The sequence below is a fragment of the Etheostoma spectabile genome, chromosome 13 (genome assembly GCF_008692095.1).
Source record: "Etheostoma spectabile isolate EspeVRDwgs_2016 chromosome 13, UIUC_Espe_1.0, whole genome shotgun sequence".
Lineage (NCBI taxonomy): Eukaryota > Metazoa > Chordata > Actinopteri > Perciformes > Percidae > Etheostoma > Etheostoma spectabile.
Window position 1 is genome coordinate 13,003,355 of NC_045745.1, and position 19,118 is coordinate 13,022,472.

The following is a 19,118-nucleotide window of genomic DNA, read 5'->3' on the forward strand; positions in this document are numbered from 1 at the left end:
ATATTTATTCTGCTCTTATAACACTGCCACATATTTCTTGTCCTGCCTAGGCACCTCCTGTCTATACGTCAATATCACATTGCACTTTTCTGCTTTTTGCACTTCTGGTTAGATGCAAACTGCATTTCGTTGTCTTTGTACTTGTACAATGACAATAAAGTTGAATCTATGTCATCATACGCTTGTAGTGTCACTGTCCTGTGATACTATCTCTAAAAAGTCAACTGTTCATGGTGTTAGAAAAACAGCCCTGTTTTCAGTTTTGTGACAAGGCATTTTTCAGCTGATCCAAGAGGAGAGTACAAAATTTTGGCTACATGTGAGATGTAGTGGACTTGAAGTATAAAGTAGTATAAAATGGAAATACTCAAGTATAATACCTTGAATTTGCAATTAAGGAAAGCATTTGAGTAAATGCATTTTGGTACCGTGGCTAGTGTTGACTGTGGCTTGCCTTGGCTTTGAGCTGTCTGCCTCCATGCGGGTCAATCCAAGCTCATCTCACAAACACCAGGATTATTGCTGCCTTCACTGTCTGTGGTTAAAAACAAACACAAACTGTTCTGAAGTACTGATGTTATCAAGTCTGTAGCTTTCTTCCGTTGGTTATGGTTGCTCCAGATCAGTTCATGACATTTTTGACAACACAAATTACTGTCAAGCAATATTAGAAACTCTAGTAGAACCATATAGTTTGCTGGCTTAACCAAATACTTGCTAATGAGATTCTATCAACCATTAGCAAACATATGCTAACAGATGGTGCTCATAGTAAACAATTTTTTAACATTACTTTTACTTATATCACTGTCAGTGCTAGGATATATGAACATAAATATATTAAGATAGTAATAAGTATCAATGTCATTGTGAACATGCTGACGTAAGCACTTAATTAAAAGCAGACATTCCAATTTCTTTTAGCAAAACTAAATGGTGAACATAATATATCTGCTGAACATGTTCTAACATTACTTTTACAAAAGATCCTCTATACTAAACCCTCTCTGCTTTTACATATATTACTGTTAGTAATAGGATACAAGCATAAATGTAATACTAATACATAACATTGGCATTGTGAGCATGTTAGCATGCTGACGTTACCTAGCACTTAGCTCAAAGCAGGCCTTCCATCATCTTTTAGCAATTCTTAGCGTGCCAACATGCTAAACTAAGATGTTAAAACGGGTATGGTAACCTACCTGCTAAACTTGTTTTAAATTGAACATTACTTTCACTCATATTACTTTCAGTACGTATATACGTATATATTTAGATAGCATTACGTCATTGTGAGCTATTAGCATGCTGCTGTTGACAAATGTTGACATGCTGACAAGCTAAACTTAGATGGGGAAAATAAATTTAAAATATAAATTTAAAATAAATAAGAAATAAAGTAAATTATACCGTACCTCCTAAACTTAAACTTAACTCTTAAAGATAAAAAAAAGTAATAAATAGCAATGTCATTGTGAGCATGTTAGAATGCTAGTATTAAGAAAATGCTAGTGCATTAAAATACAATGGTGAAAAGGGGCAGGCTTAAACATTAATTTGACATAGTAAAAGAATACATAAACATATTAAGATTGTGATACATAGCATTACCATTGAAATTATGTTATCGTGATTAGATTAACATTTAGCTCAAAGCAACTCTGTGTGCATATAATTTTATTTTCACATCAAAAGTCAGGGAAGACTGACGACATGAGGCTTGAAACCCATTTTATTATGACAAATGTACAAGATCAGATTCATATGAAATAACAGTAAAGTTAACAAAAATGTAAGGAGCAGACAAAACACCAACAACCAGTCTACTAGCATCTATACAAAGTGGACAAGGTGTCTTTCCTCCCAGATTCATCATGAGGTAAATAGGAAAACTCTGTTAACACTTCAGTCATTGGCACCAACTTCCTCCTTTAATCACATCGCAACCTTTATTTATTTCGCTCCTTTCTCTTCTATGCAGGTCTTGCTACAGTGTATTTCATAACCATGAGATACATATTAATACATTCTCCTTATCTCTGTGGAGAATTTTAAACAGAGTTACATACAGCACACAGAGATCCATATTCCTTTAGTCTGACTCAACCCACCAGAACACACACTTCTATTACATTTGTAGAATTGGGTTTTCTATATTTTGTCCAGCTAACCTAAAAGCTAAATATGTGTGTATAGAGGCCCAAGTTGTGTGCACTGCAAGCAGCAGATATAGGTTTTGTATTGGAAGTCATGATTTGGCCATCGCTGGTATCAAAACGGTATGATAAATAGAGTGGTTTTTCCTCTGTGAAGACCATGCTGAGATTAATTTACAAAATATTTTACAAACAGGCTTCACGTCCTCTGTCAAATCAGATTTAGCTTTCCTACAATATTTTCTATAGTTATCCTCTCTCTCCCCCCTAGCTTCTGTAACATGACTTTAGTAGGTCAGTGCATGCTTACCTATGCAGTTCCACTGCAAAATAATGAGATATCCTGCAGCATCTACTTTACAACAGGTCAGGAGATTCTTAAAACATGCCAAAGTTTTCTGGTTTTGTTACAAAAACTGTTGTGCCAATATTACTTTCCTACAAAAGAAAACTATTAGAAATTCATGCATTCCCAAAAAATTGCCCAATATATTTTCCCATGATTAAAAAAATGCCTCTAAATATATTACAACAATTAACTACAGATATACACACAGACTGGTTCCAGCAGAGGTCAGTGAAGTCATTGGTTTGTGTTTTTTTTTCTGTCCATTTGCTCCATTCAAAAACTGCATCCTGACTATCGCTTCAAAAACAAATTATTCCACTAAGTTGCTTATTTTTAATTATCTTGAAATGGTCTGAGTTCTTAAAAGTCCGAGGTTTACTGCAACCGGACTCGAACGTCAACTCAAGATTATGAATAGAGAATCTGAGTAAAACACAGAAAAATCAAGGGGAGTAAAATACAAAATAAAATGAAAAAGGGGGGCTTTTTTGAAGCTTAGTGTTATTTTGTTAATAAAAAGCCACGGGTCTGCAGGTGTTTGAACATTCTATGAAGGACAATGTACAAAGAAAATAAGACACTTTACATTTTGCTCAAAGAGACAACAGCAAATAAAAGTTTAGATATACAAAAAATACATTATTAAAAAACAAAAATCACATAAGGGAACGTAAATGTAATAACAGGAAACTAGACTACAGCTCAAGATTAGGAGGGATAAAAATGTTACTTCAGATTTTGTTTCCCCAAACAAACGTACTAAAAAGAACAGGGGATTCACCACTGATACTGATGGCAGCGCACATAGTTAAAATAATTATATATGTATTTAATATACAAAAGCTACTTTATAATTCAACAAAAAGTTAAAGGGGTGGGCTGACAAATAAAGGTTGGTCAACTCAATATTAGTCAGGAAGGTTATTTGACAAGAATAAATAGTCTCATCTAACGCTTTTACAAATCATGAACCAGAATAGTTTGAAGCAAAAGTTTGATATTTGGGCTAATTAAGACGGAGAGTTACAATAGATGCTAGGTTGGGGCGACTGGACAAAAATAGCATCTACTGGCGACTGGCTGAGTACATCGCTGGTTATTGTTTTTTTTGGATGATTTTGTTTTTATTTTTCTAATTTAATGATCAGGATATAATGTATATAGTATTTAAACAGAGTTGAATTGACTCCATTGTCAACGATACCTGATCCAGCTATTTAAGTGAACAGAACTTCAAATTAATTATGGAATGATTTAGTTTCATCTTTAAAAATCTTAAAAGTCCCAGTTGTTAACCATTTAAATAGGCAGTCTTAAACTATTTCCTACACATTGAACAATTTTCAGTGCCAATTTTCCATCAATGTAGAGAAGTACAGGAGTTAAAAGTTGTAGAAATCTTGGATGTAACAAAAATAAAAACAGGATGATGTGAGGGGAGGAATGGGTAACTTGTTTTCAAAGGAATGAGGTGGTTTGGCAGTGGAGCTGGAGGATGTGGGTAAACGGATTATCACCAAACAAATGAGAGTTGATCATTTGGTGCCCTTATTTGTAGTACAAACCCACAGGGACAGCATCAGACTGGTGACAGGGATCCAGTTCTTACTGTAGCAGAGATTGCGGAGACTCAAGGTCCAGATGACACAAATAAAAAGGACGACAAGGAAATGTTCGTGGGGGAGGGAATAATAAAGTTAAGCAATATAAAAATACAATACCACAAAAAATGAAACAATACACTATTTGTTTTTTTACAAATCTTCGTTATTGCAGACGTAGTCCACTAGGTCTGTGACACCTAACAGGTCGTCTTCGTCTTCCTCCTGCGCCGCCATCTCCTGGCCAACCAGACCGTTTGGTGCTATGGCAGCGGCTGGTGTAGCGCTGATGTTTTTGGGTGGCTCCAGGTGTGGGGTGATGCCTGGAGTGGCGGCAGCAGGCTTGCCAACGAGGCCCTCAAGGGTCTTAATCGGGCTCTGTCTGTTAGTGGGTGGCAGCTCCACGGCATTGCAGTCCACTGGGGTTGTTCCCTTTGACTCCTCGTCTTCTTTTTCATCTGCTTTCTTCTCCTGTTCCTCCTCCTCGTCGTCATCATCCGAGTCTATGCGGTTCACGCGTTTACGGACAGGACGATCCTCCTCCGATGATTCGTCCGAGTCGTCGTCCGAGTCGTCGTCCTCAGAAGCTCTCCTGCGTTTTAGTGCAAGACGTCTGCGCCGCTGCCGGGAATCTTCCTCTGAGGAGTCAGCTTTCCTCTTCACCCTCCGATCCCTCGACTCCTCAGAGTCTCTGGAGTAACTCGCTGGGGAAAGAAAACAAGAGATGCCTTTAGCTGGCTGTAATTCTGACAGGATCACATTGATATACTAAACAACTGGCTATGCAAATAAGATCCCTTTATCTTTAATAGGATTTGTCGAGTAATTTCACACTGCAGACGTGACTGTGTGACTCACCTCCTCCCCACACACTTCACTTATTATGATAAAACTGAAATGATATATAGTATAGTTTGCATCGAATCATTATATTTAGCGGAAAGTAACTTATACAACTTTAATGTGTGACGCTATTTGAATCTAGACTTTATTTTAAAGTAAAATAGAAAAATAGAAAAGTAATTCTAGAAATACTTTTGACAGCAGAACTTGTGCTAATGGAATAAAATGGTTAAAAATAAAGAATAAAAAAAACTGTAGTCGCATGCCAAATTGACATTTTTGTGTAGCCCAACAACAACCCAAGAAAAACAAGATATTGTATGCCCAGCTAAAACAGTAGTGACTCTGCTTTTCATTCTGTTCAGATGTTTCATATCAAGTGTCTTCAGTATCTGAATGTCACTGTCCATAGCGCTGAACAGGTTCATTCATTTTTACACGGTTTTAAGAAGGCAGCTATATTAGTTTGGACCAGACATCTCATATTCGCACATATTCGTGTCATTTTGTAAAATAATTAGACGACAGATTAGGAAAAAGGCATTAATATTACTACTAGTATTGGTCGAAGGTCAAAATCTACTGTGAACTGTGTGTTTCTGACTGACCCTCACTGTCGGAGCTATCCTGGCGGTGTCTGGGTTTCATTTTGGCCCGGTTGGTTTCTGCCTGAGAGCCTTCGGACTCGGACGTCTCGCAGTAGTTCACCTGCTTCTTCAAACTCCGCCGAGACCGCCGTCGACTTACATCCAGATCACTGTCGCTGTACTCGCTGGAGCCTTCAGTCACTGAACACACACAAAATAATAATAATAATGGGTTACGAATGTATGTGAATAAAATCTCATCCCATGAATATAAAGCATTAGAAGTGTACTAAGTTTGAAAATAATCCATTAAAAGTTCCCTGAGCCAAGGTGGTGTCTTCAAATTGTTATTTTTGTCCAAAAAGTGACTGCAACGTTATTTCAAGTGACATTTATTTTACAGGTTTAAAGTATTCCCTGGCAACAACATGCACAAAAACGTATTTTCAGTCGAAAATAATGTAGACGATAGCTGGCTATATTAGGGATCTTGAGTCACGACTGAACTGCTCCACTATATGCAACAGTTTACAGGACTGCCGTGTCAGGCTGGTTCTAGATATACAGTATCTAACCAAAATATCTAGCAAATCTAGAAACCTGCAACTTAAAATAACCTGCACAATCATAAAAATGATCGGTAACAGAGAGGAAAGAGTTAAGAGAAAGTGTAAAGGCATGTTTTTGCTAAATGTGTACTAACTATATTAGAACACTAACTAGCAATGTATATACCTATTTCATCTTCATCTTCCTCATCTGTCTCCTCCTCTTCGTCATCCGAGTATCCTCGCGGTCTCCGCCGTTTTCTGGAGCTTCGTCGTTGTTTGGGTGCTTTTCTGGGCCGCGAAGAAGTACGATGCCTGCTGCTGTTGCTGCCAAAGTCACTGTCATTGTAGTCCACCTCAAACTCACCGTCCGTGTCATTTTCTGACACGACAAACTCTTCCTCTGAGCTGCATCAAACAAATTTGGATATAATTGATTTGACAGTATTCAGCTATGAGCAAACCAAACTCTTTTCATTAGTGTGCCAAAAAAATGTCAAATGGGCCAAAAAGTCAGTGTGGTTTGGTACCTTTCACTGATGCGAAACTCGTCCTCACTTTCCTCCTCGTCCACGGTGCTGTCGCTGTCCAGGTCATTCAGTCGCCTGCGTTTTTTCCTGCGCTGACCGGCGGAGGGTCGTGGTGGGCGGCCGTTCTCTTTGCCCTCATCCGCTTGAAGGATGACGGACATATCCTTCCCTCTGTGCCCTGTGATGTTGGCCATGTCTTTGCCCCGACCAGCTCCTGTTAAAAAAAATAAAATAAAAATAACTCCCCCATTGTGACATTTTGAGAAATACGCTCGTCATTCATGTCTCTTCTGTTGACGTCCTTTTTTCCACGTTACAAAAAGGGTTTTTGGGGAGTTTATTCTTAACCAAACTGAGTGTCTAAGGACAGTGTTGTATGCTGTACAGATTATAAAGCCACTTCATGCAAATTTGTGATTTTGGGCTATATAATAAAATTGACCATGTCTGTACTCTAAATATGAAGCCAACAGCATAGCTTAGCATAAAGACTGGACATTGGGGGTAAACAGCTAGCCTGGCTCTGGCTAAAAAACAACAACTTCTAAAGCTCACCAATTTACACGTTATATCTTGTATTATGGTTTTATGAGTGGAAAAAAAACCCAACAAGAAATAGTCCGGCACCTTAGTGGAACTAGTGGAAGTTGGCAAACCTCTCTATATTTAGCTGTGTGCGGCCCAGGGAAAATGTTGCTGAAGCCCGATGCAGGTACAGCTAGCAGCAGCTGGGTGAACTGGTCTGTTACTACAGTGGCTTTCTAACATTTTCACATCCAAGACCCCTAAACTGACACAAATTAAACCCAGAACCCAAAGTTTTGTCCAGCGGCCTTCCTCCCATCGTCACAACTTAATTAAGTAGCTTGTGGGAACGTCAACTCTCGTTGAATTCACTTGCACATCAGAGGTTCAACTTTTCATATAGATTTTTCTTTTAAAATAGATTGTCCAAAACTGGGCTGCCACCCTATTTCACCCGGGTAGATCTGCCGCTGCACAACAGCAAAAATAAAAATAAAGAAGCGTTCCTCCAAACAGGGCACATTGGCTAACGTTCAGGTACTCTTAGCCCAGCCTTGTGCATGTTCTTAGTACTACTACTACTTAAAAATGATTTTCTAAAGAGTAAGAACTCATGTCCTCGTACCTCCGCCTTCTGCTTCTTTGAGGTCTTCCTCAATTGCCTCCTCGATCGCCTCATCAAATTCATCAAATCTGTGAAATTAATATCGATATAGACAAGAATTGTATCAGTACATGGTAAATGGTCAGGTTTTTTTTTTTATATAGCAAAGAGAGACCATATGATCAGTTTCTACAACAGCTGAATCACTCCTGGGACTCCTGGTGCTAGGACAAAAAAACAACTTTGAATATTAAATTAGCATTAGGCATTAGACATATACTACTTGCATCATTATATAAAATCATACTGTACTACTACTACTACACTGTTATTTTTATATTATTTACTATAACACGGTATTCTTTACCATTTATAGTATACAGTATTTTAGTATTGTATTATTACTACATAGTATAAACACCATCGCAATAATAATAATAATAATGATAACCATCACAACTAAATGGTAAATTGATAGTTAATTATACTTTACTAAAGTTATTTTACCAAGCAATGAAATGATAATTTATAACGTTTACTTATTCTAGAATTTATGTCATATCAACAGTTTATTTTGCACACATCATTGTATTTTACATATTATATTAGGTATTTGTTAATGATTGTCAAGTGATTTGTAAACCTTTAGGAAATAGTTTGAAGGGTGCCCATATAGGGGTTTACTCATCGACGCAGCGGGCCCGGGCTCGACTCCGACCTGCGGCCCTTTGCTGCATGCCAATCCCCCTGTTTCTCCTTTTTCATGTCTTCAGCTGTCCTTTACAAATAAAGGCCTAAAATAATCTTTAAAATAAGAATAAATTGTTTGTAATCTATCAATTAACATTATTAGCATGGCTATTATAAAGTTTAGAAACTGATGGCTATAATGGCTTATTAATGGTTAATAAATACTTGGTAAAGCATCCATAAACATTATTTAGGCAGCTATTACCAGTGCAAAAATAATCCCCAAACAACATTTAATGGGGGCAAATAAATGTTACATGATGCTTTATAAACCACTTAATAACTATACACATTGTTTGTTGCAACTTTATTTTAAATAAAATATAACTCAGCATATAAAAACCCCTAAAAAGAGTAATTTACTTGTAAAATATTAGTGCACAGACCTGTAGCTGATGGATTTCTTTGTCCTCGTAGACCTTCGGCCCCAGCTCTTACTGCGCTTTGTTTCTTTCTTCTCTTTGATGATGATCTCTGGCTTTTCTTCCTCCTCCACCTGTAAGGAGGGAGAGTTGGTAATTTATGTCAGAAACATCAAAAAGGTAAATATGTATTTTTTTTAGCAAAAATGTACAATCTCACATTATGTACTTACTGAGGGCGTGATGATGTTTTCAAGACTGATTCCAACATAAATGAGACGCTCTTTCCTGGAAGAGATATTACACATTAAGGAAGCCTTTTAATGTCAATTAAGTGGTAAAGTACAGTATAAATAATACTAATACAAAACCAATTTACTCTTGCCTATTTGTTAAAATAATGTAATAACTCTTAACTTTTCAGTCGTGTTCAAATGTTGGCAACACTGCAAAGCTTTTACTGTGAAGGCGCTGACATTTCACAGTAAAAGCTGTGATTAGAGTTAAGAGTTTAGAGTCAAGGCAGCCGTTCCAGTATGTGCACATTCTTTACTGGACCGAAAGGAAGGAAAGCCCTATATCCGCAACAGTTTGTCACTCTGTCTGAGTCCGTCGCTGAGTGATGAATTTACACCATGGATCGAGTGATGGCGTCGGTGGAATTGGAGCGTCCCATTGGTCGTTTCAAAATGAATTGCTGCAGTAGCGGTCAGCTGGTAACCTCCGCTGTCGCTGATCAATCAATGGATTAATTTCCTCAATATGTTATTGGTGGTTGATGATTCTGCCTCCACCGTTTTAATGCACAGTGTGTGTGTATGTGTTGAGTTAAAACTTAGATTAGAATAACTACCCAAATAACAGTAAGGAATACCTATTATCAAAAAAGGAAAAATCGTTTTAAAAAAAGGAACAATCTCAAACTAGCGCATGGTAACAAATTCAATTTAATTTTCCGGCCGACATTTTTAACATTGATGCAGCGCTGGAGAGAGCAGAGAAGAAACAAACTGTAAAGTTATCAGGTGGTAGTAAATGTACAGTGTAGGAATAAATGCTACTCGCCCTCAAGATAAACGTTTGAGGTTGTGGTTCATAATTGTCATGATTTGCAATAACTTGTTGAAAATAGAATGATGATTATGAATACATGATTACATTGTAGGATTCATTAAATTAAAGCAGTGCGTAATTATACTCTGGATAAGTCACCCTGTGTGTTACTGTGATTGGTCGTAGTATTATCCAGTTGCGTGCAGTGAGATTTGGGGACTTTCATTACTCGATGCCAGACCCTTAATCTTTCGCATTTGGGTCTATCTTTACCATGTCATGTGACACACAACAAACAAATATTCCTGATACCACTACAGATGAGCATATAATATGCAGAAATTCACATTATAGACACCACCGCTGGCTATCCCTGTAACAATTTGGGCACAATGACAGTTGAGGCACAAAATGTCTCACCTTCTCTCAGCCCGTTCCTTCTTTTTCAAAGCAGCGTCGAGGTTTTGGAGCTGCTCATCTAATTTGTCACAGAGCAGCTTCTGCAGAGGGGATTAACCAGGAAAAACATGAAAACTTATTTCATTTATTCTTTCTTTAATATTTGGTGCTCTGACTGGTACGTACATGTTGACAGGGTGGGCAGAACCATTCTCCGTCGGGGATGATCATGAGGGGCGGCCTCAGACAGGCTGTGTGGTACCCGCTGTCACACGAATCGCACAGCAAGATCTGCAAAAAAGATGCTGACAAATTAATCGTTTGCATCATTTTCAAGTCAAGATCCCAAACTTCTTCCTTGGTCCCATTTTTACTAGTCTATATCCACGACGTTCCACCTCGGGATTGCTCCGGTGCCGCAGGAAATTCTTCCGGATGCATGTGTTTTCAACAATGTCTGATTCTTACCGCTTTCTTTGTGTTGGGACCTTTAAACTCCGGTTCATTTATTAGGACTATGGTTAACTGCTCCTCTGATATCTGCAGGGTAAATACTGACAGCTAGCTAGACTATCTGTCCAATTGGAGTTTACTCTTGCATGACTAAGAACTTTTGAACTTCCACGTTCCACCAAAACAAGTTCCTTACTGAGGCTATTTTGCAGCCGTTCCGCGTGGAGCTTTGCACCACCCATGACGATTGTGATTGGTTTAAAGAAATGCCAATAACCCAGAGCACGTTTTTCTCACATCTCGGAATGCTGTGTGGACTAGCCAGACCCTCGTCCGCAACGCTGTGGAGGAAGGTCTGGCAATGCCAGACTACAATTTACACGAATAAGTGGCTTTGATGTATTTTAAATCGTAAACTGAATATCTTTAGGATTTGGAACGTTGGTCAAACAAAACAAGACATTAGCAGCCTGATTGGACAACAACACTTATATGGCTCCTCACTTATAATTACAGTTTAACTGGCCCACTTGCCAAAAATCTTAAAAACAAAAAATGTAGAATTACTTTAGGGCTGTGCAATTAATTGAATTTCGATTTCAACCCTAACAATCACCAAAATAGGATAATCGAGAAAAAGATCATTTTGCCATATTCTGTTTTGGAAGAACACTCTTATTTTGTCTTGTTCGTAATGACACGCGCACACCTGCCCCTCCCAAAGCCTTAAAATCTCTAAGCAGTCAGGGGGTTGACCGGCGCTGTGTGGCAGGGCAGCGTGGAGAGTAGACGAGAGAAAGTAGAGGAGAGAGAGTAGAGGAGAGATTCAACACAAGCACGGCTTTACAGACGAAATTGGTCGTGTAATGCAAAATTAAACCATATCCATATAAACAGCATTGCAGCGGATGCGAGGACATTAGCACCGGTGCGTCCTAGAGGAGCTAACAGCTAACAGACGCTAACTAGCACCGACTAGCACTGGTCACTGCTGTTGTCTGAATAACAATAGACAGGACAAAATGTTGCGTTTACTGGTAAACTGGTAAACCTAAAGACCGGCGTATAATCGACTGCTATCTGTTGAGTTTTTCTCCCGTTACTCTGTCCTCTGGGATTGTCTACATCTAGAAACTAAGCTGCACGGTGCAGGAACAACTGATTAGTCTGACGGTAGTAGCGGTAGATTGGCTATGCAAAAAACCCGGCGCGTTCTATGAAATGACGCTTTAAAAAATAATCGCTCCATCACGCAAATTTGATCGTGGGAAGTCAAAATCGTGATCGCGATTAAATTTTGATTAATTGTACAGCCCTAAACATAGTAATGTTCCCTCAGCATTTAGTTTTTTGTTAAACTGTACATTGGATAATATGGTAATTGATTAAAAAACTGAAATATAGGTTGGCAAAATTAGGAAATGTTGTGAGTACCCACCAGCTCAGGGTGATTTGGAAGACCGCAATGTTTGCAGGGGTCGTCATTAGGAGGTAGGTCGTCGTCTGAGGAGGTCGAGGAGTCCGAGCTTCGTCTTTCTCGGTTACGATTGCGCCTCTTTCTACCTCGCTCAACCTTGTAGTCTTCGTCGCTGTCGTCCTCACTCTCCTCCTCATCCTCCTCACTGGACTCCTCATCGCTGTCGTTGTCGTCTTCGGAGCCTTTCTTTTTACGCCGTGTTCGTGTGTTGGACCACCGGACCTTCCGTCTCTTTCTCCCCTTAAACCAGCACAACATGTTGACTTTCAACAGAGCAGATAAGTTGCTTTTTTTTCTTCAAAAAAAATTAAATATCAACCATTTCCCATATTCATGCAAATGGCCTTAATCTTGCAGTGACCCATTGGTTTCAGTTCAAAATGCTTGGAAACCTTTTATTTAAACTTTAAATTTGACACAAAAAAAAAGTGATATTCTAACTGTAATGACTCAAAATTGACAGTCTAAAAAAAGTTTTTGTTGTTGCTTAAACACGCAAACACTAATGGTATGGTCCTTGTATTTGATAACATTTTTTAAAAGATCATTTGAAAAAGATGTAAATAGTGCACATTGTTGAGCAGTCTTACCTTTGGTTTGGGCTGACCCTCCTGATCAGCCTTTTTCTCTCTTGGTTTCTTTTGAACAGCCTTCACCTCCTCCTCCTCCTCCTCCTCTTCCTCGCCCTCCTCATCTTTTTTGTTCTCACCCTCGTTGTCCTCACACTTCTCAGCCGGTGTAGCAGCCTGAGATTTCTCCAGCTTCCTGTCGTGGATCTCTACAACCTTCGGTGTTGGTCTGGAGATTCTGGGTGATCTCCGAAGAGATCTCCCGGTGTTCGTATCGGACTCAGAGTCCGCTTGTCTCTCCTCTCTCTGAAGTTCAGCTTTCCTTCGGTGGGCTCGGGGCTTGATTTTCCGACGGTAAAGCTCGGACGGGGCTTCCTCCCCATTAGCCACCCCCTTTTTTGTTGCAGAGTCCTCGTCTTCACTTCTGCTTTTACTTTCCTCTTCAGTGGGCTTTTTGGTATCCAGTTCTTTGCTTGGGGGGCAGGTTTTCTCTGTTTCACTTGAGGATTTGCTGTCCGGTTCTTTGCTCACCTTTTGGTGACCAGATTCCTTAATTTTGGTCGAGGTTTTACTCTCTTTATTAGTATGTTTCTCCTCATTTGATTCATCTGTTTTTGGAAGTGTAGCAGTTGTGGAATCCTCTTTATTTTCTTTGTCTTGACACTGGGGTTTCTCACTGTCATTTTTAAGTTTTTCCTCAACTGTGTCCTTTTTATTTTCCTTGTCTGTGTCCTTTTTATTTTCCTTGACTGTGTCTTTTTTCTTTTCCTTGACTGTGTCTTTTTTCTTTTCCTTGACTGTGTCCTTTTTATTTTCGTTGTCTGTGTCCTTTTTGTTTTCGTTGTCTGTGTCCTTTTTATTTTCGTTGTCTGTGTCCTTTTTGTTTTCGTTGTCTGTGTCCTTTTTGTTTTCGTTGTCTGTGTCCTTTTTGTTTTCGTTGTCTGTGTCCTTTTTGTTTTCGTTGTCTGTGTCCTTTTTGTTTTCGTTGTCTGTGTCCTTTTTATTTTCGTTGTCTGTGTCCTTTTTATTTTCACTGTCTGTGTCTTTTTTATTTTTGTTGACTGTGTCCTTTTTGTTTTCCTTCTGGGCATCCTTTATATTTTCTGGAGACAGACACTCCAATTTTTTAGGCTGTTCTTCAGACAGCTTTTCCTGCTCTGCGTCTGGTCTTTCGGGTTTTTTATCGGTTTCTTTGAAGACATTTGTCGTTTTAACACCGCTGGATGGTTTATCTTTCCCTTCAGAGGCTTCCTCTGTCATCATACATGCAACTGAGTTAATCTCAGTTTTGTCATCCTCTTGTGGCTTTGTCAGATCGGGTTTAATGACCACGGCGTCTACCTCCGTAGCCCTGGGCGTAGAGTTGCTTATCTTGGAAACAGAATGTATCGTATCGTCTTCACAGTTGACGGTTTTCTTTATGTCTTCAGGCTTATCTGTCTTCTTCGTCTTCTCTGTGTTAGACTCGGAGGCTACACTGGCTTGCTCTGGGTTTATCTCTGCATCTTTGACGTTACCGTGCTTCTCTACAGGTCTACACGATTTGTCCAGCTTTTTAATAACAGACGACTCTGTTCCTTGTATTTTCTCACTGATTACTGGTTTGTCTGCCTTTTCAATGACCTTAGGAGTTTGTGTGGCTTCTTGGGTCTCTGTATTATCACTATCTTTTAGTATTTCTGTTTTTTTAATGACAGATGGTGATACAGCGTCAGCAGATTTATTTGCAGGATATGCTGTTTTGATGACTTCGGGCTTTTCTTTTGCCGCTGGTTTATCCAATTTAGACTCAGATGTTTCTGTTTCTTTAGCATCACCCCTTTCTGCTTGCTTCATGTCTGTTACATTTTCAGACTTCTTGGTCGGATTTGACTCTGATGTGTCTACACTGGCTGGTTTTTCCTCTGAATCTTTTGATTCAACTTCTTTGGATGTAACTTTCTCTGACTCACCAGCCGTAAATGTTGTATTGGTTTCCTTTAATGTCTTGTCTACTGGACAAGACTCTTTTGAAATTGCTGGTATGGATCCTCGTATTTTTTCATGCTCTTCATGATTAGACGACTTCTCGGGTTCATTATTTGTGTCTTTAGGTAAAGGCGGCAGAGACTTGTGTGCTTCTTTCATTTCTTTTGATGCAGTGCTTTCCTTTTCTAACTGCACATCTATGTTTTTCTTGCCAGAGTTTGCTTGGTTTGATGCAACTCCCTCTGTGACCTTCTCTGCTCTGCAAGCTTCATCCTTTTTATCTTGCATGTCATCCTTGTCTGATGGAGAGTCATTTTCTCTCTTTTCTACAGATTTATCTGCAACTGGTTCAACCGTCTGCTCTTTGTGGACGGCGGCATCTTTTGGTGACTTGCACAAATTACTCTGGAAGCCTTTCTCTGATGAAGGCTGAACTTCCCCATTAACGTGATCATTTACACAATGCGCTTTCTTGGTCTGTTCAGGAGCCGAGTCAGCTTTAGGAGCTTCTTTGACCTGTGAAACAGAGGGGTTTGGTACTATGATGCCACTATGTTTTTCAAAGTCTTCACTAAACTTCATTCCTCTTTTTTTCAAAGGGATTTTTGCCTGTTGGTCGTTCTTCAGAGCTTGCTGAATCTCCTCTGCACTGTTCTTCCTGGCCTCCTCTCTTTTTTCTGTCTTTACTGATATACATGACATCTCTGAGGAGGGTTCACTTGTTGTTGTGCTTGTTTTAGTGTTTGAAACCTCCATTGGCTCTTCTTTGATGTTCTGGGCTTTTGAATTGATGCTGCAATCCGTAGGCTTTTCTGAGTTGAGCTCTGTTTCAGTTTTGCCTTCAATAGTGCCATTTAGTGATGATGTGGCCTCCGAGGTTTCTGATTTCATGTTTTCTTTCTGTGTTACTTTTTCTTTATTCTCGGTCTTTGGTGAGAGTGGACCAACATCCTTGTTGGAGTCTTTGTTGTCTTCATCCGATGAGTCCTCAATCTTTTTAACTTCACCTGTAATGTAAATATGGAACAAAAGATCAAATTACTTCTTGTAAATAATAGACAAGGAATCTTTAGTTCAGATTAAATGTTTTGGTGCCACATAACTGTAAAATCGGATGGGTAGCCTTGCTGCCAGTTATGTCTCAAATGGTACTTTAATGGACAAATGACAGGAGTGAATGGTATGGCACACAGTGCACTGGCCTGCACTATTCTGGCAGTATAACTGGCAGTTAAGCTTTGTACAGTGGTAAAGTGTGTGATGGTGAGTTTGTTACATGACAACATTCACGTCACATGGATTGAAGTGGATGAGGCTTGTTCCACCTTTTTGTTTGCGCTAAATTAATGGTATTGCCGTAAAATCTATATCTGGAATCACTTAAGAATCATAGAAGATAACCTTACTCCCTATGTGTATTGTTATTTTTCCCCAACACCAAGACAAGACTTATTGTTGAAGTATGTTTCTTTGTCTAGAACATCCTATTAACATGATGTTTACGGTTGGCCTCAACCTAATTAAAAATGGAAAATTTCAAAAAATTCTTTGAAAAATAGAAACGGAAACGGACATTAATTACAATCTGTAAACTAGTCATTTAAAAATCAAAACTTTACCCTCTTCACCGTCAGGTTTGGTTTCTTGATCTTTTTTTAACAGTGCAGGGTCAATTTGTGTCTTCAGCAGAGCCACAACCTCAGCCAGGTCATTTCTATCTCTACAGGTAGAAAAAAAATGGATAGTATAATCACTTATTTTCCAGAGTAAATACACACACACACACACGCACGCACGCACTGCACGGTTTTATAGAGAGCATTAGCATTTATATTTCATTGTGCTTAAAGCATATTTGTTCCATCAAAAATCCCTTTTGTCTGCTTACTTGACGATGCACTTCCACGAAGACCCATCTAAGTCGTCCTGTTCCTCCAAATAAACACGCACATTGTCGTCTTGGTCCAGTTGAAACCAATACATCTGGCCGTCTTTGTCCCGGCCGATCGGCTGCAGCCGCATCTTATCTGGGTCCTCCTCATTAATGGCAGTTTTAAACTTCACATTTTCATCAAACTGACACTCACACAAATACTGGAGAAAAATAGGAGAAAGGCACAGAATGTTTCAAAAATACAAAAAACATCTATTACTAAGACTTATAATTATATCTAATTTTAAGTTCAATGTAACTTTTTGGAGTTCTGTGAGTGAAAACACACACGCACGCGCGCACACGCACACCCACACCCACACACACACACGTTGGGCGGTATCCAAGTTTTAATACCTTCAAACCTCCTCCCTATTTTACTGCGGTATATGGTATTACCATGACTAATTCAAACCGTTTATATATATATATATATATATATATATATATAAATCAACAATTAAAAATGTGTGAGATAACAAAAGTGGCAAACCCCCCCATGAACCAACGTGCTTACTTTAAGTATCCCCGTCTTGCACTCCGTCGGCAGCTCCTTGTATCCTTTTTGTTCGAGTTCCCATGCCCAGGTTGTGTTGAACTCTTGACATACCTGTAAGAAACATTCAGACATTTAAATCAGCACATTAATGTTTTTAGTCTGAAATCCTCGATATATTGTCTTGTTATCAGCTTTCAGTGTTGTGAGACTCCATCATGAAGAGATTTGACACACAGTCACTGTGGTTGGACTTGCAACCAGTCTGTCTGACAATCCTAAACCTTGCAGGGTTTTGATGGACAGTTTGAGTGCCTGGTTGTGTTCTAATTGTGATTTCCAGATATTTGGGAAGCCGCACAAATCAATACCAAGTTACCAAAATCGGCAGTTTCCCTCAGCTCTGCAGAGAGGTTCCGCCCCTTTTAGCCCATCGTTTTGGTTTTGACAGACAAACAACTAAACCCAACAAAAAGAAATTCTATGCTAAGAAAGTATTGCCATTGGATAGTTTTGAGTACTGCAATTTTTCTTTTCCTTCTTTAACAAAAACAAAAGTTGAATAATACACTTCTAGAGACAATATATCATGAAAGAATTCTAAAAAATAATTATTTTCCAAAAATAATGCACGTCATATGTCAGTCAGTCAGTCTGACATTTACTTCATTTGTAAAGAAGTACATACTGTCACATGGATTTTCAGCATTTTCTGCTTTTGCTCTGTTGTGCTGGAAACAGATATGATGTAGTCGCTGTTGGCGGTACCATATAAACAGAAAATATTGAGGTGAATCAATGGTATGAGAAATAAATTAAAATAAAAAAATATTGATTCTAGGAAAAGGAATCAATTTTAAAAATTGTCACAAATAGGGTTTTTTTTCACCCCTAATCCATGTATTGTGTGTAAATAAATATAAAAGCTTGGTTATTTATTTACCTTCACTAGATACTTCTCCCATCTGTCTGCTGTCACTGACTTGCCGATCTTCCTCAGCAACTTGACGTGAAGATCGACCAGCAGCTTTGGAACTGAGGAAACATTAGAAAGACATGGTGGTCACTCATAAAGAGTCTAACCCCAATATAAACATGATTTAGCACCAGCCACACATACTTTATTAGAGGCACACAGTAAATGACAGTGACTAATATAATAATCTCTAGCTGTTATGGCTAATGGAAAGCTTATTCACACCACACACTGACCGCTGTGAATTGGAATGGCAATTAAGGTTTATGTCCCGAAATTTGTTTTCTGACACCTGGGTCTATTTACCCCGCAATACATCCTACTTTGCACAAATTCAATTGATCATTTGTGTAGATTCACATGCCTCTGATGCCAAGTTTTTTAAGAGTAGACTCTAAAATGTTTGTATACACACACTTTAGAAAACAGGGAGGCGTCCTACTAACATATAATAAAAGCTGAAGTGGAATGTAACTAAGTACATTTACACACTTAAGTACTGTACTAAAGTAGAAATGCAAGGTACTTTATACTTGGACACCACTACATCTCAGCGGTAAACATCGTACTTTTTACTCCACTACATTCGTCTGACAGCTTAAGTTACTTTTCCTCCCCATCTTGTCCAGTAAAAACCATGTATCTCCAGATGTGTTGATGTTTAATGTCTGTGAGAAACTCGTGTTGTTAGACATTCAATCGGGGAGACGTCAGACTGCGATTTGCAAAGCAATCCCCAAAAGTAGTCAAGTTCACTATAATAATCAGTCCAACCGGAAGTAGAACGACGTTGCTTATATATACGTACAAAATAATTAATCACACGGGTATGCCTACCATTGTATACCAGTGTATAGATATAATACAAATGTGTACTAAACGTAAGGGATAACATTATTGTTATTACTACATTATAATCGTGTTTAACTCTCCCTC

At 38.8% G+C, this 19,118-nt stretch overlaps 1 protein-coding gene across 1 annotated transcript in view; it reads right to left on the bottom strand.

Moving 5' to 3' along the window:
* Positions 1-1,717: 1,717 nt before the first annotated feature.
* The window catches only part of rsf1b.1 (remodeling and spacing factor 1b, tandem duplicate 1), an 18,486-nt gene continuing 1,085 nt past the window's right edge, over positions 1,718-19,118 (bottom strand). Inside the window, exons 2-16 of the mRNA XM_032534440.1 lie at positions 18,150-18,241; positions 17,228-17,320; positions 16,666-16,871; positions 16,397-16,497; positions 12,831-15,784; positions 12,202-12,480; positions 10,497-10,601; positions 10,332-10,411; positions 9,092-9,146; positions 8,883-8,992; positions 7,768-7,835; positions 6,618-6,831; positions 6,275-6,495; positions 5,561-5,740; positions 1,718-4,813 (exon numbers count right to left, since the gene is read on the bottom strand). Of these exons, the coding sequence (XP_032390331.1) occupies positions 4,263-4,813; positions 5,561-5,740; positions 6,275-6,495; positions 6,618-6,831; positions 7,768-7,835; positions 8,883-8,992; positions 9,092-9,146; positions 10,332-10,411; positions 10,497-10,601; positions 12,202-12,480; positions 12,831-15,784; positions 16,397-16,497; positions 16,666-16,871; positions 17,228-17,320; positions 18,150-18,241 (5,309 nt within the window). The 3' untranslated portion in view covers positions 1,718-4,262. The remainder of the gene's footprint in view (positions 4,814-5,560; positions 5,741-6,274; positions 6,496-6,617; positions 6,832-7,767; positions 7,836-8,882; positions 8,993-9,091; positions 9,147-10,331; positions 10,412-10,496; positions 10,602-12,201; positions 12,481-12,830; positions 15,785-16,396; positions 16,498-16,665; positions 16,872-17,227; positions 17,321-18,149; positions 18,242-19,118) is intronic.